Source organism: Azolla caroliniana, unplaced genomic scaffold, assembly GCF_043228905.1.
Source record: "Azolla caroliniana isolate FFs.n. ecotype wild unplaced genomic scaffold, voAzoCaro1.0.p SCAF_5, whole genome shotgun sequence".
In the NCBI taxonomy this organism is placed as follows: Eukaryota; Viridiplantae; Streptophyta; class Polypodiopsida; order Salviniales; family Salviniaceae; genus Azolla; species Azolla caroliniana.
The window spans coordinates 6,671,941-6,697,205 of record NW_028230440.1 but is presented as its reverse complement, the minus strand read 5'-3'; the positions used below and the strand labels follow the sequence as shown (position 1 = coordinate 6,697,205).

At 38.3% G+C, this 25,265-nt stretch overlaps 3 protein-coding genes across 6 annotated transcripts; all 3 read left to right on the top strand.

Moving 5' to 3' along the window:
• Nucleotides 1–6,517: 6,517 nt before the first annotated feature.
• Nucleotides 6,518–12,654, top strand: LOC147863953 (uncharacterized). Of its 4 annotated transcripts, XM_087319944.1 has the most exons (7): nt 6,518–6,672; nt 6,778–6,839; nt 7,292–7,442; nt 7,545–10,554; nt 11,120–11,180; nt 11,334–11,563; nt 11,899–12,654. In XM_087319944.1, exons 3-7 carry the CDS (start codon nt 7,310–7,312, stop codon nt 11,951–11,953), a joined length of 3,489 nt encoding a protein of 1,162 aa, XP_087176070.1. In that variant the 5' UTR covers nt 6,518–6,672; nt 6,778–6,839; nt 7,292–7,309; the 3' UTR covers nt 11,954–12,654. The 4 variants fall into 4 exon arrangements, with proteins under 4 accessions (XP_087176070.1, XP_087176073.1, XP_087176071.1 ...); XM_087319947.1 differs by lacking the exons at nt 6,518–6,672; nt 11,899–12,654 and having other exon boundaries at nt 6,707–6,839; nt 7,545–10,544; nt 11,369–11,508; XM_087319945.1 differs by lacking the exons at nt 6,518–6,672; nt 11,899–12,654 and having other exon boundaries at nt 6,707–6,839; nt 11,369–11,508.
• Nucleotides 12,655–14,632: 1,978 nt separating this feature from the next.
• Nucleotides 14,633–18,142, top strand: LOC147863952 (uncharacterized). The gene is made up of 2 exons (XM_087319827.1): nt 14,633–17,414; nt 17,588–18,142. Exons 1-2 carry the CDS (start codon nt 14,839–14,841, stop codon nt 17,763–17,765), a joined length of 2,754 nt encoding a protein of 917 aa, XP_087175953.1. The 5' UTR covers nt 14,633–14,838; the 3' UTR covers nt 17,766–18,142.
• Nucleotides 18,143–20,301: 2,159 nt separating this feature from the next.
• Nucleotides 20,302–23,117, top strand: LOC147863951 (uncharacterized). Its single transcript, XM_087319323.1, has 8 exons — nt 20,302–20,610; nt 20,882–20,954; nt 21,128–21,198; nt 21,274–21,359; nt 21,424–21,917; nt 22,008–22,276; nt 22,368–22,932; nt 23,004–23,117. The coding sequence occupies exons 3-8, from the start codon at nt 21,128–21,130 to the stop codon at nt 23,115–23,117; spliced, it is 1,599 nt and encodes a 532-aa protein (XP_087175449.1). The 5' UTR covers nt 20,302–20,610; nt 20,882–20,954.
• Nucleotides 23,118–25,265: the final 2,148 nt, after the last annotated feature.

The window sequence follows — 25,265 nt, the reverse complement described above, 5'->3', positions numbered from 1 at the left end:
CTTCATATTCTCCAATATATGTTTTATGAGTTTTTGAACATTTGATTATATTTTATAATGACATATTTTGATTCAATCTCTATACATAGTTCATACTCATTTTTTTGTAAAGTTCTAAAGTGAAGAAATTGATACCTTCACTAGTTGTGAGATGAGAACATCGATAATTGCAAGATGAGCTCATCATCAATACAATTATGTCTTTGAATTATTTGATTTTTATGTTCGTGTTTTCTAATATTTAGTAGTTAAGTAATTCCGAAGTTTTGAACTTTCAATTGTGTTGACATTTGATTCAATCAATATATAATATAGACCATAGTGATTTTTTGAAATTCCAATCTTTATTTTTTTGTCCAACTTATAATTCCAATCCAACTTTGAGATGATTTATCATACACGTTTGATTGAAATCATTCTCGAATGCAAATGCTTCATAACTTCATTCTATGCTTCTTCCTATGCCTCTTGAATAGATGTGCTTTTCTAAAAGATTTTCCATCCATTGGTTGTCAAAATCATGATATTACACACACCTATCATTCCCTCGATACAATAATATTAGTCCCTTTCTAACATTAGTGAACATGCCCTTCACTTATGTTTCATAAATATTAATGACCTACCCTCAAATATGTTATGCATACATAACAAAACTCTATATTACTTGTTATTTTCCTAAATACCCCAATGTTATTTTGTTTTACCAAATGCACCTGTTCAACGTCAAAAGAGATGAAAAGTGAATAAGATCATCAACATTATAAATGCTCAAATAGCACATATAGAATTGAGAAAAAAAGTGGATTACTTAATCATGTAACTACTCAAATAGCACATATAATTGCTTTTTCATGTTAGACTAACAACATTAGGGGAAACAACAAATACTTATGGGCGTTAGGGGAAAATAAAGAACAAGGCATAGGTATTTCAAAGTCTTTTCCTAAGTATATGATTCAAGTTTGGAACAAAACAAACTAAAGGTAATACAAGGTGGTTTTGGAAAAAAACAAAAAAACAAAATAAAGGTAATACAAGGCGTGTTCTTTTTAACAACAATGAAGGGGAGTACGAAAGAGAAAGAGAGAATAGGCTTTTGTTCAAAAACCCAACACTTTGACTACCCTAGGTAGAGGGTCTATGGTACAATTGAGGGATGCAAAACAAGTTTGTATTTTTTAGTCCGCGTGGAGTGGTACCACAAAGTTACCTAGAACAACAAGAGAACTTCCAAGTCCCAACCAAGTCTATGGGCATCTTGTCTTCATGAGTCATAATTATTTTAATATACGAACTACTTTTGAGAGAGATGTGGTGCTTTTTTTATTTGATTAAGTCGAAATTCTTTCATCGATGGAGTGTTCTTCTTGTTTATTGTCAATTCAACATGTCCCACTGCTCATGTAGTAGTGACATCAACTCAATTGCGGTACTAATGTACTGTTTTTCATACACATTAATTGACATAATTTTGTCTGTTAACATAGAGAATTAGAATTAGAATTAGAATTTTTATCGTCCATAAAGAGGCCAATTTTGACCAATGGGACCAGAGTATACATGTGTTCTTGATATGTGTCTCCTTCCTAAGAAGGGGTATTCATACATTGAAGCACAAAGTCTCTATGTGTGAATAAAGCATACACATATGAGCTCAACCTTCTCAGTGGTGTATTAAGTATGGCACTTAAGTTATTACTCCCTCTTGGTATGTCAACATATCTTGAACGAATTGCACTATATGTCGAGCATGTGAAGAACAAGTGACATTCATCCTCTACCATGCCTTCATTGCATAATACCATATTGCAATTTATTATTGCTATTATATGAGAGTTTATCAACATCATTAGACTTTGTTGTCCAAATTATTTGCTTTATATCCAATACTTATGGGCCTCGGTCCAAATTTGCAAATATGAGACAAACCTATACAACATCTCATTGTGACAATCATAAACTCATTCTCTTAAATTACTTTCATAAAAGTTCATTGCATGATATAGGTGATGGGCATCCCAGTGACATAAATAGAAGATGAAAATGGTAACGCTTTGGGCATCCTGATGACATAAAATTTAACTCCTATGTTTTTTTGAATGACATCAATTAAAATTCCTAGACTATGCAGAAGCAAGATACATATAGAATAAACAAAGAAATTAATCATATAGTATCTTTAGTGTCCCTGACATTGTAGACAATTCAAAGACGAGCCCTTGTGTTTAGTGAAGCAATACATGACATTGATCGTAATCCTAAACTATGGATTCATCCAATTTGTGGAATGTAATATGTTTTTTTCATTTAATCCAATCCACGATCGTGGATCATATTCTTGCCTACATTCTAGCTAACTTAGAAATGTTCAGTAATCTCGTTTAATGGAATGTTATATTTGGAGTACAAAGACATGGAATAACATGAAGACATATGTATTGAAACAACAAAACTTCAAGCAACATATACTTCTCTGTTCAAAACTTAGAATACTATTTTTAGAATGGAATGGCTCACAGAACATTGCAAGATCACACAACCCTTTAGAGTGAATCAAGAAAAAGGTTTTAAACTGCAACCATGAGGGCTTGGATTGAAGCTTTGACTTCCATACCTCTTTATTGGACCTATTTTTTTATGTATGCCATGGTAAAACGTCTAGGTTGAACACATGACCTTCTCGTCTCTACAAATCAATCTTATCGGGCCATATCACAATAACAAATTACAATGCAAGTTCTCTTTTTTAATAGTCCTAATAGTAGCAAACACAAAAACTACCCACACATGAACTACATACACATTCTAGCTCCCAAAGCAAAAAACATGTATCACTCCATCTAAATGTCAAGAATATTTCTAGGTTTTCATGTTTTACATCATACAAGAAATGCTCTTGGTAATTTTCTCGTTGTTCTCATAATCAATTAATGTCAACTATATAAATTAAACGCTTCATAAGTAAGGTATACTATTTATATTAGATTAAGCTACAATATCATTGATAAACTAATTAAAACTATTAGGCATACATTGACTACATTAGTTTTTGAAAATAATAATTTATCCATATATCAAAATTTCCAGCATATTCTAGTTTCTCTATTATTATGCCATTTGAGAAATCATTCTATTATGTTTCTCAAAGTTCGGGAACTAAATGTGTCAACTATGACACCTTCACAATATTTTTCTCCGGGTTAAAACATTGTTGTTTATACAATTGCATATTCTGTAAATGTGGACACCCAATCAATGTCATCCCATTCTTGCTCTTCCCAAGAATGTTCAAGTTGTACACAATTTGCCAAAGTGGTATTTCATAAATAACATATGTTCATTCGTACTTCCAAAAAGTCATTTTCATGGCATGCTGGTATCGATATTCGTGGGATTTCCAAATTTATTCTTGTGAACAATGTTTGCATCGCTTGTTGTACCTGATCACTCACCCAAATGCCCCTATTGTTTAGTACTAATAAATTACATGTATGTAGTTGAAACCATTCAAACTTTATACCCTAGTAATCAGAATATTGAATAGTGAAATCCAATTTAAGAAATGCACCATGTAAGTTGGATTGTATGTGCTATGTTATAAGAAGTTCATAAGGTACTTACACAATCCCTTGGTGAATGGTGCCTTTGCACTATTATCTCTTCGACATACTAATTTGCGCAAAGTTGAATAAATTGCCATTCTAAGAAACAATGCATAATGGTGAATGGACCTAATGAGAGCATCATTTATCAACACTTTCAACCTCTATTTTTTTTCAACTTCTCCAATTAAGTATATAAATATTTTGTGGGTAGTGTAACAAATATAATAATCATATGCCCATCCTCCATTTAAAAATAAAATTGTCAAGGCAAATGATATCTCACACTTGCATAAAAATCTTAGTGGAATACACCTTAACATGAATCTAAAATGAGTACCAAAGGATTTGGAAATGATTCACCGATGAATGAGTTGGAAAGGGATATGCACCGACAATGGGATTTGAGGCGAGGGAAATGTAAATGATTCATTGGTGCTAATGGTTGCAACTTGCAAGCAATATCCCTTCCCACCTTTCTACTTTCATCTTGACTACCCCCATGATCTAAGTTTTGGTTTCTTACTACCTTGTCAAAGCAACGATACTTGTCATCCATTGAAATTTGTGTGGTGTCATTTGTTCAAACTATTTCATGACATTTAAATCACCATATTCATCGATGTTAAGTATACTCTCATAACAACTGTTGAAACAACACATAATAACCAAAAACCTTAACCTACAATGTCCTTTTGTAGCTTGATATCCTACATTGTCAAGCCATGCTTAACTATATGAAATACTATGACTATGTGCAATGAAGTTTGACGTTCATCTAGCAACCCATACATTTGTGAGATTTGGTGTTGTACTCTTTAATGTTTGAAAATATGCTACGGTATCCAAAGCAATAACTATAATTGGAGATTGGCTAATGGTCCCAACAAATAAGAAATCACACTCTACGAAGCCATCACTTATAAAATTTGATGTGGATTAGTCATGCAAAGCATCAATGAGGAAATATGCACAGGGTTTGATTCAAGAATATCATTTTAGACCTAACCATAAACCTTTATTTGGACTAACTGAACATTTGGTGACCTACCCTAAGCAAGTTTACTTATAGGAAGAAAAGACTACTAGCATTGCACACCAAAAACATCAATGGTCGAAAAAGTAAAACACTTGATCAAAGACACCAAGTAAACTTGATGGTTGGATTCTTGGTGAGGAGTACAATGTTGAGAGTTATTTGAAAGGTTATTCAATGAAAGTGGATTTGCATTGTGTGGTCCATGATAGCGAGGAATTATAGCCCTTCAAGACATTAGTCTAGCAAATGGACATTGTGGCCCACATTCATGTTTTACTTTTATATTCCACTTCTTCGATTCTTACAATGAAGGGAAATATAATCCTTGCTAGTTTTGAATTTGGATGGAGAGCACACAAAGAATTAACGTGAACTTAGTTATGTGTTTCATGATCTCCAAACATATGTATGTGGGGTGAGAAGGGATGAGGTACATAACTTGGGTAGAAGTCAGTAAATTTGCCATCTTACCAAATTTCCAAACTTCTATTTCATTTACAAGACTTATATATTCAATATCCTCACTGAGTAGGTAATGGATGAATTACAAGTTTCATAAGGACCATTGATCATATCATCATTACTGAGGATACTCATGCGGATGCATATGAACATGTGAAAGTTTAATTGTTTGGTTGGTTCATGGGGTTTGGTTTGGAATGGGATAAGAATGCAAGAGGAAAAGTGAAGTACTAAAATGGTAGTTGAAATATTTAACTACAAACTAAGACATATATAAAGGGAAGAAAATCCATTAGAAATATATAAATTTTCTAGCCAATAACCATAAATTTGTGGTGTTTTTAAAGTAAAACCTGTTTTAACATGCACGCCAAATGAACAACAATTGATTAACTAACGGGAAAAATTCCCAGACACAAATTTGAGGTGTCAATGAGGGTTGTGGACTCCATCACCCATGGAAATGCATATGTGCATGTGAAACTTGAAGTCAAATGTTGGGTCATGTGATCCATCATGGAGTTTTGAATGATCCCATCATGACCATGGATGATTGCCATTGTCTCGATATCATCCAAGGGAATGGATCCATACACGACAATGCTAGGGTCTTTGGGTGGATCATGGGATCCATGAAGTTTCTCTATAGTTGAATGATTATCATCAATGCATATGATGGAGTGAATCATGTGATCAAGTTTGTGTGGGTAATAAATGCACTCGAGTGTCCTTCGATGAGCATCGACTATCATCAATGGATAGAGAGTGTAAAAAAGAAGGTGCCTTCCTCCACTTAAAAAATAAATACAAAATGCAGGTTCAAATGTTCTAGTAAAGGGAAAGAATTCTAGCATAAACAAAACAAAATTCCGATCGTTTCGGGGGCGGTTTTCCCAGAAATTGCCCCCTATTGTTTCATGGATGGAAACAAAAGCTCGACCAATAATAAAGATAGATTTCATGAACATAGAAATGCCATACACTCGAGATGGCCCACTTGAGGAATTCTAGCTATTGCTAGGGGCATTAGGGCCACATTGTGACGCTCTCCAATGACTCAATTCCTTGGGTTACAATGGACCGTTTGAGAGAACTGCAATGGTAAATTCTAGCGAGAGTGCCAACACAAGAAGTCGGGAGGTCTTAGGGGTGTTTTCTCTAGCCCCTCCATACCCTTCACTTTGTTGGTATTTACCAGAATACCCCTCCTCAAGCGTGCATTTATTTATCATTAATTATTATTTTCTTCTCTTATTCCAATATTGCTGCTTTTCTTTTTGTTTTCTTCCATTGTCCCAAAAAGCAAAAAGCAAAAAGCAAAAAGCAAAGAAAGAAAGAAAGAAAGAGAGAGAGAGAGAGAGAGAGAGAGAGAGAGAGAGAGAGAGAGAGAGGTACAGGAAAACAACTCAAAATCTTCATTAATCGAAGCCCAAGAAAAAGACAACTACAAAATTCTTCACTGACAAATTGATTGAAGCATAGAAGAAGAAGAAGAAGAAGAAATAAAATCCACACTTGCTCCTTTTCTCTGATTTTTTAAAGCTAAATCTCAATGGAAAATCCTAGGTATTTTTGCTTCTTCTTTCTCGCTTTCATTTGCTTTCTTTCTTCCCCTGTTGATTTGTTGTTTCCGAGTAGGCCTCAGGTTCGCATTTGATTTCTTTTTGCCAGCTGATTAATTCAAGCTTTCAATTAGCTAAAATTACAGACAAAATCTCTTCAAACCGATTCTGGTAAGCTAAAGCATCTCCATATCCACAAATCCTCTGTTTTTCTTGCATTTCTATAAATACTCTGTCTTCTTTGGGCATCACTACAAGCACTCTTTTTGCGTATATACAATTAATCTGTTGTTGTTTTATCACATTTTTTATTTGTTTGTAAAAAGCTCTGCCTTTTGCGTTTTAGTAATTCCTCCGGTATAATTTGCATTTTCTTAATACTCTGTTTTTTTTTTTTCCTTCTTGCATTTCTGTAAAGATCTTCTTCCACTGACTAGGACACATTTTGCATATGAGTGCAAATTTTGTGTTGCGAGTGGCTGTGATGATTAGTAACATCATCATGAAGCTTGTTTCAGAAGTCTTTTGTATCATCATCCACACCATGTTCACCATAACCATCACCATCACCATCACCATCTCCATCACCATCACCATCACCTGTCCTTGTCTGTTTTGTGCAGGGAATAGACGCATTTGTCATGACAACAAATACAACAATCACTCTCCCTCCTCCTGGTACAAGAAGAACTCGTTGTCCCAAATGCACAACGCTCCACACCGAGCCTTCGACAGCAGTATATAAATGCTCTACTTGTTCTACACTTCTCTTGGGTAAGGCAAACAATATCTCCTGTGCATTCTTCACCACGTCTCATTTTTTTCTCCTTTCTCTGTTTTATGGTATAACTCTACTTTACTTCTGTCATTTCACAGCTAGACATAGACCAACTCAAGCAAACAATAATACCTCAGTGGATAGCAGAGGACACGGACTTGGCATCAATCTGAAGCATGTGAGACCACCTGATGGTGAATTCAAATGTGAGGACATGACTATTGCCTCTTCCAATGGAACAGATGAAAATCAAGCATCTAGTAGAAGCAATATTAAGATTGGTTCTTATGGAATAGATGAAGGAAATACATTTGATAGACACAAAGAAGGTATTTCATGGCAAAATGTTTATGAACACAAAAATGCACTTCTTGAGAAGCCATATGAAGGTAATCCAAAAGAGTCCCAAACCAATAACTCATCACCATCATTGTATGCTTCTCATAGGAGGCCCTCTTATTCTTCTATTGCAAGTACAGGGAGCTCGGGTAATCATCTTGGTAGACATTTTTCTGGTATTGGCTCAGCTTCTTTCACTGGATCCGAAACAGGAGTTTTTTCTCCTTTATGGTCTTCAGCTGAGAACATGGATATACCTGAGGCTGATTTGTTGAATGAAAACTCTACAGTACTAAATAATAACAACAATCGTCATGATATGATCTATTCTCATGTTGTTGATAGTAAAGATGGAAAATTTAATCATACAAGAAGACATGGTGAAAATGCTTGGTTAAGACAATTGGCTGATGCATCAGAATCTCATGCAGATACAAGGACAAACATTAGAAGAAGATTAGACCTAAAGGACGATAATGATGATAACGATGGGGATGATGATTATGATCCTAGGAAACTAGTTTCTTCTTTCTCTAGAATGCTTTGTTCAGACACAAACTCTAAATATTGTAGTAATAATGTAACTGAGTTGAGCTTTAGGATTGAATCAGTAAACAATGTATGCCCATCTTTGGTAGAGGATATGGGTGTTAGCAAGAAGAAGGGTTATTACTTGAGTGGCTCATTTGTATCTGGGAGTGAACAATCATCAAATTTGGGGATGGACGACAGTGAGACTAACAATATGGATGTGAAGCTCATCCATGATGCTGTAGTGAATGAAGATTCATGGAGAAAATCATGTAGAAAGTCAACATCAGAAGCTGGGAGAGAGAAGAGTCTTTGCCAATCCAATAAAAGCAACGTTATTAAAGATTTGTGTATTGATCAGGGTATTCCTTATTATCAGAACGGTAAGACATATATGCATGACATTCAGAAATCCTCCCTAAGAATGTCTCAAAGCCAGGGAAATGCCTCTCATTTCCGAGGAAGCAACATAAACTATTCTGGTTCTTTACTGAATCAAGATGCAAACTTCATGCCTAGAACATTTAGTCATCAGATACACTCCATGAATGCAACAAATGATCAAGAACAGAGTTGTGAAATGAGTGATGACTCAATTTGCCAGGGTCTTTCATATGAGCAACATTGTTCTGATTCCTCAAAATTTCCATGTGAAAAGTTGAATATAATGCACCGAAATGGTTACACGATGCCATTGCCAACTTCACATAAAAATGATTTCAGTCCCTATGAGCAACGCAAACAAATTTCTCAACTATCATCAATGGCACAGGATGATGATGATGATCATTATCATCATCGTCAATATAGGAGCAATATTCCAGTCAACCAAAATCAAGTGGAGTACTGCCATATGAAGAGGATGGGAAACTCGACTCTTTTTCAAATAAAAGAGAGAACGCATCCCCCCTTCCCTGGACCTGGTGCTTCTCCTTATGTTCTTTGTCAATACTGCTGTAAAATACTTCAAGTTCCCACACATCTCCATGTTAGGGAAGCCTTGCAAAAGCTCAAGTGTAGTGCTTGTGGGAAAACATCAAAATTCAATGTGGTTGGACGTGACAAAAATCCACCAACATTTAGAAAGGTTTCTAAAAAAGACGAGCAAATACAAGCACCTCAACCTAACTACGTTTTTCAGGAAGCACGCAATATTCATGGGTTTGATGAAGGATTGGCCCAAAATGAGCATTCTTCTTTTTATACTCATAGAACAAACCAATTCTACTCTGGCTCTAATCTTCAGCACGAGAAACTAGATAGAAGTAAGGATGGCATTCTTTTTGGGTTTCATAAAAGTAGTGAACCAGAATGTGAGATGGGGTCTGGACCTATAACCAGTATATTGGAAGCTCATGGAGTTTTTGATAGGCATTGGAGGCATGGTGAATATGATGGTGATGGTATGCAAAGGAATGTATGTGGGGCTATCAATGGAGCTTATGTTCAATCTCCCTCTTTCAACAGTAGTAATAGTAGATCTATCCCAGTAGGAAGCTTTGACACTCATGGTTCACATGATCTCACAAGAAATGATATCATGAGGGATGACATGGCTGCGGGTTTTGGTTTTCCATCAGATTCGAGCTCTTTGAAACAGAAAGCAAATGGGTTTACTTACAAAGAGTCTGATGAGGTCATGGTGAGAACCCATCGTAGAGAAATGCAAGGATTTGATGGATGTTCTTACACTACAAAGAACCTGAGTGAATCAATTGAGACAATGGAAACGGAAAAACGATCTATAACCTCTGATACTATACCACGTACTAAGTCAGAACCATTGGCAGTTCCACCTGGCTCTCCTCTCATTGAACATTTCTTCAATGATTCTTGTCATATTGCATCTAGCCAAGACCTAATCGATGTGATACGAGCTCCCGAGGATGACAATGATTCATCAATATGCTCACCAGCTCCTGGATCACCATTGTTTAGACATCTTTCATATGATTCAATGTTAGATTTGAATAAAAAAAATACAAATCATGATCATAAGATAAGGAATGTTGATAACATTGTGAATTCTCCTAATGATGAACCGTCTTTCCGAGGTGTGAGCAAAGGGCCCAAGGATCTTGCAAGATTGCTAAGGAAAGGTATCAGTGAGTTGGGAAAAGTAGGACAAACACATGGTAATCGGCAAAGGAAGGTGGTGGTGAATGGCCACATCATACCTGATACGGTGTTAAAAAGAGTGGAGACACAAGCCGGATTGATGCATCCTGGTACTTATTGGTTGGTATTTTTTTGATTGTTTTTTTCTTTTCTTTTTACTCTGAATGCGCTAACTTAGATTTGCTCAATTAGAAGAACTCTTTACTATGTGCTTTCTTCTTCTTCTTCAAAGATTCTGAAATGAGGATGCGCTTTAAGAGTGAATACTTTTTAACAGGAGATTAGGAAGCATAACTTGAGAGAAGAAAGTGGATATACCTGAGGTGAAAATAAATGCGTTCTTGAGAGAAAAGTGGATTAACATGAGATTAGGATGTATTTAGAACGCATTGACATGGGGTTTGGATGCATTAACAATGGGATTAGAATGCATTTTTTAGAGAAAAGTGGATTGGAATAGGGTGGATTTTGGGAATGTATTAACATGAGACCAGGATGTGTTTAGAGTAGATTAATAAGAGATTAGGATGCACTAATAATTTTTTAGAGTGAATTTTACAGTGAGAGTAGGATGCATTAATAGTTTGAGGAGAAATTAATAAGAGATTAGGATGCATCAACAATTTTGAGAGTGCATGTGTAACAAGAGATAAGGATATATCATTTTAACCTTAAATTTCAACAGGTATGACTATCGAGCAGGGTTCTGGGGTGTAATGGGTGGTCCATGTCTAGGAATTGTTCCGGTAAGTTTTATCCGCAGCAACATAAAGATTGCTTAGAAACCTAACAAGTTTAATATCCAAAAATAAAAGATAAGATTAACAAGATAGTCCCAATACTTTCCCATAGAGAAAACAAAAAAGAAAATGGAAATGTAATAACATTTTGTTTTGCAGCCATTTATAGAAGAACTCAACTTCCCTCTTGCTAGAGATTGTAGTGGCGGTGACACAAGCATCCTTGTGAATGGGAGGGAGCTTCATGAGGAGGATCTCCTTGTTCTATCAAATAGAGGTCTTCCAACCACACAAGGAAAATCTTACACAATCGATATTAACGGACATGTTGTGGATACTACCACATCAGAACAAGCACTCCAATGCAGGCTCGGAAGACTCGCCCCATCGTATGTGTATATACTGCATGCCATATATATATATATATATATATATATATATATATATACAGGTTATACTATGTACATTATGTGAAATTTTTGCATTTTAAATCATTACCTTGTGTGTGTGCATTGTTTTCCCTTTTAAAGCAATACCATGTATGTGGGTTTGTATATGTGTGCATTTCCCCCGTTTAATCCATTGCCATATACATATGTGGGTCTTTTCTCTTTTTCTCGTGCCATCCCACTAGGAGATAGACAAAAAGAAGAAGAAGAAGAAGAAGAAGAGAAAATCTGAATAAAAAAACAGATAAAACCCTTTATTTTGTTTTGAATGGCAGAATGGAGAGAAGAGGGAGAGGATATGGAATGTTCCAACCAAGTTTGCAATGTTGAAGGGGTATGTATTTTCTTCTCTTATGGAAGGTGAAGGACCTTTTCTTATGATACCCTCTACTAGTGAATAGAGGAGACATTCCTGGGCTTGTTCTTCTTTAATGGAAGGTGATGCGTTTTGATGAATTACCCTCTGTTTTGCTACCAAAAAGTCAAGAAGCAAACATGCAAACCCAAAAAGCAAAAAGCAAAAAGCAAAAGGCGAAAAGCAAAATGAGCCTTTTTTCTTTTGTTGAGCTTGTTCTTCTCGTATAAAAAGCTACCCATACTCTATTCTTGTGTATCTACTCACCACACAGTTTCTTTAGTTTGTTTTTTGTCCGATTAGACATGGCGGTGCGTCCGATTAGACATCGTTTTGGTAGATGATCTTTGGAATGGGCTTTTCATTTTTACTCACTAAACCGAAAGGAAATGGTAAAGTAATGGGTGGCCACGAAATATATACCCATGTTAATGTCATATGAGTGACACAAATGGCTACGTGTATTAAATGAATGATGATGGTCGAGCGATTAAAAGTTTAATAACGAGATCTAGAGAAACATCCATTCTCATCCTTGATCTTTTTAATCTACCCATCCAGAGTTTAACCAACATCCATTGTAAGTACAAATAACTTCGAAATGATGTTAATGTCGCATAATGTTTCAGTTTTATAATTACAACGCAACCTTGATGAAACAATGAAATCGTTCACACGATGCTTGCTTGAAACAATGTACATCCTCTTTTAGGGGGGGTTAGATGTTCAAATGTACATCCATCCAATGATTGGTTTTGAACATCACACCTTGTTATAAGTATCATCATAGCTCAAATAGTAAAGCTAAGATTTAGTTATGAGACACGCTTGCATACATCTTGTATGGCTATGTTTCCAAACTAAATGTGTCCAAGTAAGAGTTTGGGATTTATTATAGGATACAAGGGTGGAAATAAAGTATTTCAAAACCTGCCTCTTTGTCCAACACTAATCTGGACCCTATAGCTTAGTTGGATGACATTGGAGCCTTGCTACACGTGAGTGTTTTTCATGATGTTGTAATTTGTTAAATCTTTGAATGTGTCCAACTTTGCCATTCTAGAATGTCAATTATGCCAAAGAACCCGATTATATCACATCAAGCTTGGAACTACCTTTCAATTTTCAATATTTCTCAAGACTTCGTTTGCATATATTGCCAGATTGGCCATGAACACCTCATTGAAAAACTCAAGGATTAATTTAAAATAGTCAAGGGGTTAGCTTTCCATGTTTCTCAAGATCAAACCAATGCAATATGATGCACAACATTAAAGCTTGATGTAGACCAAATTATAGTGCATGTGTTTCTTTGTTACTACTATTGAGCATTGCATTATTGCATTACAGGGGCAATGCTACCACCATTTACTTTGTGGAAATGCAATAGTGTCAATTATCTAAAGCCATTTACATTTTCAACGTGAATGTGATTATTATTAACATTGTAAGGGTAATGTTGTCGTTTTCGTCCATCGGATTGTGGAATGCAATTGTGGCAACGCTCTATATTCATTTTCTAGGTGCAAATTCGTGGTGCATGATCTCAAACCAAATAAAGTTCCTTTTTTTGTATATAATGAATGCAACATAAAATCCATTCCGTGACACTGACAATGTTAGGCTACAAAACTATATGTATTTGAAGTTTAGAATTTCAATTGGCAATAATTTCTCATAGATGTGAAACCTCTTATTACACAATGTATAAATGCAATACCTTGCCATAGTGCTTTAGCATGAAATGTATTGTAATAATTATTATTATTATACCATTCAAATAAATGTGAATCTATAGGACTTATCTTCATCCCAATGGGAAAGCATGAATGGATGTAAGAGCAAATAGCTCTTTTTTCATAAAGTGGGTGCTACAAAATGAAAATTAAGAATTTGTTGTGAAATCAAAAGTTGGGACTTAAAAGTTGGGAAAGAGTAGTCATGTCATGGACAAACATACTTATCGATGATGTTTAGCTTTCGTTAGGCCTTTACTTTTCAAAGCAAGTTGTATGGATGTGTAGTATTGAGGGGAACAAATGGATCACTATGACCAATGAGCAACTTTTGTAGTCAAGATAACAAGAGCATCGGATCAACAACAAAAGATTCACAATGATTTCTTGGCCTACCTAGGGAAGTTTGGTTAATGGGTTGTGCACAATAATATCGATTGATGATCACTCGTAAGGTAGTCACATGACCAATAACACATTCAAAGTTAATGATAGTAACACCTGGGGACTTGGTTTGGGTGGTAAGGGACCCATGGGCAAGTTATGTTAATGATTTGTGCACAATAATATTGATCGATGATCACTCGTAGGCTAGTCAAGTGGCCAATAACACATTCACTATTAATGATGGTAACACCTGGGGACCTTGGTCTGGGTGGCCACTTGACCACCCACGAAACCTTCACCAATCATGGTGGTAACAAGTCAGGGTCTTGGTCTCGTTTTGGGTGGTCAAGGTATCGATTGGGGTCAAGGGAATGAATAGCACGATCCAGAGTATATGTATAATTGTATAATACACACAGATAACAATCGCCAAATATGGTCAGGGTAAGGAACTTAGATTAACATAACGATTGCTGAGTTTCTTATTTTGTCAAATGGCTATTTTGAGACCGACCTTCTATCTCTTCATGCTTTTGCCTTCCTCTATTTGAATGAAGGGTTTCACTAGATTCAGGGCCCGGGGGTTTTCATCAGGTGTTTTGATTCTTTTGCATACAAACCAGAAGTGAGTCTCGCCCATAGGAAGAACAGAGCAAGCTATTTCTTTCTTCTTCTTTTTTCCTTCTTTGCACATATGTAAATCTCTATACATACATACATACATATATATATATATTATGTTCATGGCTTATTTGGCAGTGGAGCTTATATTTTTGTGTATATTACAATTGGTACACTCTTCTTCTTCTTCCCCATCATCATCATCATCTTCTTCAGTTTGCATTCCTGAGCATAGGAATGGCCTCTTGGAATTCAAGCAATATGCTGTAGAAGAGGACCCTTCTGGACATTGGCTCTCTTCATGGACACTAACCACAAACACTTCTTCTACTACTAATGACCACAACGATACCAATTGTTGCGAGTGGACGGGCGTGGAATGTGACGCCCATGGCCACGTAATCCGCCTTAGCCTCAACAATTGCGGAGGCATTGACCCGACCGACCAGGCCATCCTCGTCCGCGCCCAACAAACGGCGCTCCGAGGCAGCCTCACCCCCGATGCCCTACTCGCCCTTTCCTCGTCCAACATCTCGAACTCCTTATCCACACTTGACTTGGGATGCCAACTCTTCCATGGTTCCATACCACCGGAGATCGGGAGCCTCGTGTCACTATCATACCTTAACCTTAGCTTCCAAGCACAAGCTTCCCCACATATTTATGGGACCGATAGCAACCGCGTCCTAACTGGCCCCATTCCCGATGAACTATGGAGTTTGCCTCACCTATCCTATTTGGATTTGAGCTATAACTCGATTACGGGAACTATCTCCCCACTTGTCGGGAATTGCACGACCCTCACCAATCTCCACCTCGGGACCAACAATCTGACGGGGGAAGTCCCGTCCTCGCTCGGCCACCTTGCATTGCTCGAGGAGCTCGATATCTCCTCGAATGCCGGCCTTCATTCGTTACCCCCGCTTGATTGGATCCCTTCTTTCGTCCATCTCCAGTCGCTCGATATAAGCCTCTGCGATTTCAGCGGTCCATTCCCCCCTTGGCTCCGACACCTAACAAATCTCTCCTTGTTTACCCTAACGGGGAACCAATTCGATGGAGAGATACCGGAGTGGGCGTGGCGGCTCGCCAAAAAAAGTCTGGACTTCTCCGGAAACAGTTTCAACAACACTCTCTCGTGCGACACGGGACCCCCGCCCTTCCCATCTCTCACCTCATTGGACGTGTCAGACAACACTTACATCACAGGCACCATCCCTTGCTTTGTCGCCAATCTAACGTTGCTTAGTACGCTATCCTTTGCGATGAATTCCCTCTATGGCCCTATACCGGACATGTTTGAGGCCCTTACGGAACTCCAATTCCTCGATCTTTCCCTCAATCAATTCGATGGCATCCTTCCTTCGTCGATGGGACATCTTCAATCATTGGAAGAGTTGGACCTCGACACGAACCTCCTATCTCCTCAAGAAGTCCCTTCCTTCCTCCTAAGCCTTCCAGCAATCGTCAGGATTGATTTGTCCTTCAACAATTTCACGGCTATTCCTAGCGATCTTGTAGTCCGAAATTCGAGCTTAGAGTATCTCAAGCTTTCATCCAATAAGCTCTCCGGACCCATTCCATCGGCCTTCTTCACGTTTATTCCAAACCTCAAATTCCTAAGGTTGGATAGTAATGAACTTTCGGGCGAGGTTCCGGCTAGTCTCTCTCAACTCAACCAACTACAAACCTTGGATCTAAGCTACAATTCCCTCCGAGGACCCCTTCCGTCGTCTCTCAGTAACCTATCCAGCCTACTTATTCTCAATGTCCAGGGAAACCCTATAGGTGGACCTATACCAAGCTTCATCAGTTTGTTAGATCAACTCTTAGTGTTAGATTTGGGCTCTTGTGAGCTCAATGGGAGCATCCCGAGCTCAATGGGGCTGAGCCTACCTCAGCTTCAAGTCCTTATTCTCTCCTACAATCGTCTCACCGGACCAATACCATCAAGCCTCGGCGAATTGAAAGGGATGATCAATCCCAATGCGGGATCAAGTGCCAAGGCAGTCATCGATCACGAGAACTACATTATCGATGACTTGTCCATCACATTGAAGGGCGAGAACGAAACCTACAGCAGCTTGCAACTCCTCACGGATCTCGACTTATCCAATAACCTACTCATTGGTCACATCCCACCGGAGCTCGGTGCACTGGTGCAACTTCTATCGTTAGACCTATCGAAAAATATCCTGGACGGGGAGATCCCTAGTGCATTGGGGGACTTGGTGAAATTAGAATCCTTAGATCTGAGCCAGAATAGGTTGGAAGGAGAGATTCCGCAAAGCTTCGAAATGCTTACTTCCCTGGCATTCGTAAATGTCTCGAGCAACCATCTGAAAGGAAGCATCCCGACCACATCACAGTGGCTCCAAACCTTCAACAGCTCATCTTTCCAAGACAATGATGGGTTGTGTACCGATGTCATTTCATCCCTTGCGAAGCTTCCTTTGTGCACCCATGCCACACCCCCATCCCCGGGTTATAGCTTACATGATTCCAGGGAGAGGGTAATAGACAATGTCATCGAATGGCGAGGATTTGCGGTCGGATATGTCGTGGGCCTTCTAGTGGGAATCTTATGCATTCTAGCTCACCTTATCCACAAACATGGAAACCTAAAGCACCTCATTGCAAGACTTCATGTTGGGGTCCTGCACCTTCAGAGTCGTCTTCAATCGAAACGAAGGTACTTTGTTCTGATTGATATCAAATGTAACACTTTGTAGGAAAAAACACTAAGGATACAACTTTGGAGATTTTCCTTTTAATCATTCTCTATCCACTTTGGAAAATATGTGGGGGAGAGATGTGTTTTTTCCAACCATCCAATTGTTTTTGTTGTTTGTTGTTCATGTGCAGTGATAACGATGATGATGATGCCATGGGAAGTGATGATGATGCGAGGAATGCGGTGTTGGAAGAAGGGGCATCGAACCAAGATTGGCATGCCATCATTGCTAGGATTCAAGAGGAGCTCAGTTTAAGTAACTTTGGCCACAAACCCATGGAGATGGACCCCAATTGGATTGGTCGGTAGGCTTTGGTTTCACACAGCTGTTAGGACACTGTCGGAGTGGTGGGCGTTTGATTTGGGAAATCATATTTTACATCCATGGAATTCCTTACTGGACCAGATATTTGTATACATATCAAGACACAATCTACCATGGGGTTATTTGTGCACTTGGGCACATTAATTAAAATCGATGAGAATGACGACATTAATGAAGTGAAGTCTCCAAATAAAGTAATGTTTGTTATAGGCAGCTCGTTTAACAAAATTCCCTCGTAGTCAACCTCGAACTATTATGAAAATTTCGAGAGACACTAGGGGTATATTTGAGAAGCTTATTGTTATTGTTATTGTATGTTATTATTGTACTTCTAATTGTTCACATTATGTTGCACAATATGAATGTGAATAGAACAATAAAAATGATGTTGACGGATATATGGAGTTGAATACTAAACTTCTCCTTTTATTTTATTACCTAATGAAGGCTTTTCAGTATATGTTTTCAGGTGTGGTGATTTCTTTGCAATTTCATAATAAAGTGGGTCATTGCGAAATGAAGTAAAGAGTTTTGGCATTAACGAGATGAATTTTGGGGGGCAGGCCAAAGTGGCATTTCCTATTGTGATAAGAGGTGACTCAAATAAGGAAATAAGATAGAGCACAATAAAAAGACATGAAGTTAAAAAAATAAAATTGTTTCTTGTATGTATGACCCACTCTAATATTTATGCATTATAACAAAATTTCCATTATAAAAAGACATCTGTCTTGAGGAGAGACGTGCTCTCTGCTTACAACATTCATCATAAACAATTGTGGGCCAATCAACTCCTAAAAAGTAATGAACACATATTGCAGTTATTATAGCAAGATCCACTATAAATTCATCCCCTTGCTCCACATGTACCACATTAGATCAAGCAAGATGTAATGCTTGGAAAAACAAATAAGATTGACATTGATTATCTATGAGTCCATCCATGTGTTGTTGCATCTTAGCATATGAATTATAAATTTGGCATTGCAACTGAGAAATATATAACATGCAATTGACTTTGGATATCCAAAAGCTCCTCATCTAATGGTGCATGTATCAATAATGCATTACACCTAGAGAGAACTTGTGAGAATTGTTGAAGAAGACTTCGTCATCATCATTGGGCAATAGTTACCCCAACATACAATGAATGATCTTAATGTCTCATAAGGGGTATCCCATGCTTTTACTCCTTTATTATCCACTTTTTGAGAAAAATTCACCAAAATTTGCTCCGTGAGAGAATCAAAGTGAGTTGAAGCAAAAGAGAAGAGCTAAGGCATAATGGAGGCTTATAAGCAAGTGAGGATTATATATATGTCAATTGCATGAATACAAACGTCCAAACAAATAGGGAAGTGATATGAAGCTCACGTCTTCTAGAACCGTCATCCAAAGTGATGTTAGTAAAAAAGAATCATCATTCCTATCTAATTGACTCCATGTCTGACTATGTTGAGCAATTTCGAAGGTAAAACATGGATCATTCCCATGCAACCACATCCAAATAGCAAACATTAGAACTTCCATAGTCAATGAAACCCAAATAGTTTGCTCAGGACCATCCATGATTGAATGCCTAGACGTGGATTGAGATGCATCAACACACATGTTAAAATCTCCCGTAAGTAATCTTCGGCAATCCACACATAGGGTCTTAAGGAGTGAGCCCCATAATGAAATACGTTGAGCGACTTGGTTAGGGGCATAAATCCCCATAAACCACACAACTTGGTTAAAATAAGTATCATTAAGCACAACTCGGTTTTTTCATTGATTTCCCCTTCGATGTGCTATTTACATGATGCCAATTTTTATTAACAACATTGCTACAACATATCCATAGATTGAGTTCCCTTATTCTTAGGGCCCAAACCTTGAAGTGAGGGCTCGTTATAACATGATCTAGACAATGGTTCTTCATCCATAACAACCACATATATTTGACATATCGACATATCGACATCTCTCCCAACTCCTCCTTCCTTACCATTCCCTTCATTAGGAAACTCGAAAGCTGAAGGACAATGACATTGGCATTCTCCCCTCGCTCTCGTTTCGTCTTATAATCCATCATCCTCAGAATACATATATACATACATACATGCATACATACATACATACATATCGACGTGTCTATTATGACACAAATCATAAAGAGGCCTGGTGAGGGAATCGCGGCCACAGACGGTGCAGGTCGCTCAGAGAAGGCGCGTGTGATCTGCACCGTCCAATTTGGATGAGGAAGAAGGCGCAAAAAAAAAAACTGTGCAGGCGGTCGCCCAACCCTGTCAGAGGTCTCCCAACCGTTTTTTTTTTAAATTTTTGGTTGATTTGGTCACCCAACCAACTCAAAAAAAAAAACAGGTCACCCAACTGTTTATTTTTAAATAGGTTGGGTGACCTGTTTAACCAGGTTGGGAGACTCCTTTAGAGTTTATATTGAGTTGGTCACCCAACCAACTCAATAAAAGAAGCAGGTCACCCAACTGTTGATTTTTAAAACAGTTGGGCGACCTGTTTATCCAGGTTGGGAGACTCCTTTAGAGTTTATATTGAGTTGGTCACCCAACCAACTCAATAAAAGAAGCAGGTCACCCAACTGTTGATTTTTAAAACAGTTGGGAGACCTGTTTATCCAGGTTGGGAGACTCCTTTAGGGATGTCTATAAAAGCCCTAAACCTGTCATAATCTGTCATTTTTTCAAACGAGATTGACAGGTTGGGTTTGCCGGGAAAGAGGTGGGAGCTCCTCCATCACAAATCGTCTGTGGCTGCACAAATCGATCTCCTCCATCACAAATCGATCTCCTCCATCACTATTCCCAGGTATGCTCCTTGTTATTATATCTTCCACAATGTTATATTCATCGCTTCTTAATAATAATGAAAACAAGCAAGATTGTATGGACCATATTGATGCATAGACATGTTTAAGCTTTAGGGTTTAGAGTCACTATAGACAAGAAGATTGTATGGACCATATTGATGCATAGACATGTTTAAGCTTTAGGGTTTAGAGTCACTATAGACAAGAAGATAAGCGAACCATAAGTGAAGTATAATAGGATCTAATAGGCAAGGCTTTGTTGATTTCCAGCCACTCTAATCCCAGCCAGTATCTTGAAGGCATAATCTAGAAGAGGATGTAACCACTCTTATCCACACTATAGGTGAGGCCTATCAAACTTATTATGATCTTGCGTTCACTAGATTTGCTTGCTTAAACTTGATTTAATCATCTATATTTTGATTGTTGGTTTTAATGATTTGCTTGCTTAAACTTGATATTTTGTGTGTTTGAGTACTAAAATCAAAAAATGTTTGATTACTTGAATGGTGGTAGATGACTTCCAACTCCAAGTACAAAGATTGGTGGGATTTCGATAACAGTGATATATATCCAACTCAAGAGAGGTATGTCACGAACCAATCTCCCCCAAGAATGGTTTAGGGTTTGATGCATGTATGTTGACTCGTGATTTGTTAAAGGGTCTTCGTTAGAAGACATTGGCGAAGTCGAGGAGCCGACATGTGTACGAGTGGGGACAAAATGGACCAAGATGCTCCTCCAAATGGTATGTGGATTTGGTGTCGTTGCAATATCTCAATCTTTATGTCAATCTTAAATATGTAACACAGGTGCAGAAGGAACAGTTGCTCCTCGTCCCGACTTGTTGTATAAGGTTGGAAGAGATGCAAATGGGAACAAGGCTCGTGCATGTATCTACACTGAGTTTTGCCGCCTCTCGCCAAGGTGGTATCGGAAAAAAAGTGACATGGAGTCACATTTACGCAGAGAACATGCAATAGACGTAGTCCTACCACGAGGGATGCGTATAGAGGAGGAGGAGGGTATTCCGGGGGCATGCTTTAACAGTTATGAGCGTCAAAGATCACTCAAAAGATTCATGGACCCGGAAATCAAGTACTACAGAAATCGACAAAAATATATCCGAAAGTTGAAGGTTAGGGTTGTTTCGAAATACAACTCTATTCCTGCTGAACTCCGTCTTGACACACAGGCAGAGTTCGTGGCACGATTTATGGACAAAGAGATGACTATATACGACTCCAATAAGGATGAGCGTTTGGAGATGTTGACGAAGAAGATAGCAGCTGGTTTGGATTCTTATGTAAGTATGAGTGAGGATTTCATTTCAGATTGTTGGAGGGTTTATTGGCAAAATTCAGATAATAAGATGTGTCTTATTGTGGTGAAACAGTGTAAAAAGGCGGGGATATCCACCCAACCGCAGGGTGTGTCCACGGATGTGGATGAGAGTCAAAACCCATCTGAGGGTGGTGTGTCCACTCCACCGAGACGGAGACGACCGAAAATGCCAATCCGACGGAAGGAGGTCGAGTCAAACACTGATGTTGTTTCCCTAACATCAGATTCAGATGACGCTGCATCGGATGTGGCCATAGTTCAAATTCAACATGGCAAGGGCATAAGGTTATGGATTCAAACCCCAAATAAACACTTTTCCAGGTAGGGTTTAAGTGAAATATAAACTAGTATCTTACTAATTGACATGGAGTGTGATTTACCTACTCAAAACTACATATTTCCATGCATTCAGGTACCAGCTAACTTGCCCACGTCTCGATATGGCCCTTGATGTTACCGAGTCAGATCTTGAGACCATATGCAAGAGCCGTGAAATGGCATCGACATGGACTATGACCTTATTCACGTTGTGGATGGAATACTCATTGCCACTCGAGGTGACAGAACGCTTCACCATCGTCGACCCACTATGGGTGCAGCTACACCAGCAGGCAATGAAGGAGCAAGACATCCTTAAGAAAGTTGCGCAATGTGAGATTACGTTCATTCCGATCGTGCTTGATGGGCATTGGAACTTGTGGTTCACCATGCGACAACAAGCTTCTAAGCTAACTAGCAAAGTAGTCTTCTGCGATCCATTGAACAGACCAGCAACAGACAACATGCGGAGAATGGCAGAGTTGGCGATTTGGACAATTTCATCTGAACCGTCAGACCACACCATTGTGCCCAATGGTCGACATCAGGTACTGCACATCCCAACACAGCCAAATTGTTGGGATTGTGGCTTTTATGTGATGAAGACTATCCAAATGTTGGTGAGGGAGTTCTTACAAGGATGGATATCTTCGACTTTTGTAAGTGTAATTGCAATTCCTTGTTCATGTGGATTGTGTATAGATGTGTTCTTATACATATTTGGTTACAGGGCACAGAGATGTGGTTCACCAAACGCGAAGTGGATTCACTTCGGATTCATGTGGACGAGTGGGCACGATCGATATTAGGATTTGCACCTGCGACCGGTGGCTCCATATTGTAAATTTTGGGAATGTTGTTTTCAGCACAGATTTGGCTATAGAGCTGATGTTGTAACTATATTTTGGAATCCCCAAAAATTTTGTATAGTGAGAATCGACTCATTGTATATCGCGATTACTTATTAATGGAAATGTTGTTTACAACAATTATTTATCTCAATCCGAATGTATTTATCTCAATCTGAATATTGTGGATGATCTGAATGTATGGTTTTAAACCAATTGCAAGTTGTGGTATTGTAAACGCGATTACTTGTTAATGGAAATGTTGTTCCCAACAATTATTGTGGATGTTCTGAATGTATGGTTTTAAACCAATCGCAAGTTGTGGTATTGTAAACGCGATTACTTGTTAATGGAAATGTTGTTCCCAACAATTATTGTGGATGTTCTGAATGTATGGTTTTAAACCAATCGCAAGTTGTGGTATTGCCCAAACCTTTTAAAATTAATTATCTTTTGTTTTGGTCACCCAACCAGGTTGCCCAAACCTTTTAAAATTAATTATCTTTTGTTTTGGTCACCCAACCAGGTCGCCCAACCTGTTATGTAAACGGCCAGAAAAACGGTCATCTTAACATGTAAATTAATCACATTCTCTGTCACTTTAAACCATTCTCTGTCATTTTAATCATAGCTCATTGCATCTCCAATATCTGTCTTATAATCACATTCTGCGTCTTAATCACATTCTTATTTTGCACAATCTCTAAAAGCTAATCAGGATTAGTTATATTCTTAATCAGTTATAATCAGATTAGTTAGATTCTTAATAAGATTAGTTAGATTCTTAATCAGATTAGGGGGATTCTTAATCACATTAGTTAGATTCTTAATAAGATTAGTTAGAGTCTTAATCATATTAGGGGGATTCTTAATCAGTTATAATCAGATTAGTTAGATTCTTATAACCAGATTAGTTAGATTCTTAATTAGATTAGTTAGATTCATTCGAGATGAATCCCAACGAAATAGATTTAATCACGTCCTTGTATGATTCTGAGGATGGTTATGCATCACCATACTCCGCAACCATCGACGATGACTTGGATTCGTCTACATCCGAAGACTATGAGTCGGCTTCATCCGAAGAAGAGGCAGAGGAGGTTGATCCCTTCATGTATTGTTCGGCGAGGTATATTGCGTTCACTAGAGGTATGTACGATTTAATGCTTAAAGATTTATTAGGTCAAGTTAAGGTAACATTTGAAATATTAAGCACACTCGCAAGGGGGGCACCTCTTAATTTACATGCATGGAGGCGCATGAAGAGTCGTCTCACGCTTATGAATGAGAATGCAATACACCTTAAGGCATCGCCTCATCTTCAGATTACGCACGTAGAGAAATGGAGGGAGATAGTATTGGCGTCACATTGTGGCGCATCGCACCGTTCTTTGACAGGTACTCTGACAGAATTAAAGAGAAATTGGTCCAATGACCTTCGTGACTATGGGATCCCTAGTGCGTATGTGAAAGCAGTGATTGACCAATGCGGTTGTCAAGTTGTGTCGAGGTTAACTCCATCTGACATGGAGGGGACAAGTGTCGTGAAATATAAAAAGTCTAGACCCATAGAAGTGATCAAGATAGAGGCACATAGGGTTGATGATACGTTGATAGATGTTCAATTGAGGTATCACACACGCTTTCGTACAGGGGTCACAAGGGGTGCACATGTGACTAGGTATAATTGTCACCGATCCGGTGTGGCCAACAAGCAATATCCATGCACTCGACGTAGAAAGCATTCATCTCGATGTGGGTGTACTTTTCATGTGAACGCTCGAATGAATGGCGGGGTTGACCATGGGACAGTGACCCTTTCAATATATGGACCTCATACGGGTCATGTACCGGGAAGTAGACCAGATGCATACTATTTGCCAGTGGCCCCAAATGTTATAAGTTGTTGTAGAGATGACATTTTTGATGTTGGTTGCGCACGACACGTGGCACGGATGAGCATGCGTAAGGAAGCATATCATAAGTCCAAGGCTAGTCCATTAGACCTTGTGAGTTATAGGTTCTTTATGATACCAAAGGAGGTCAATAACATGGCCAACAAGTTAAAAATCGGGAGTGCCATGTCAGGGGTTGATTGGTCTTTGATGATGCAAGATGCCTATGCCCTCCGAGATCTTGGGAAG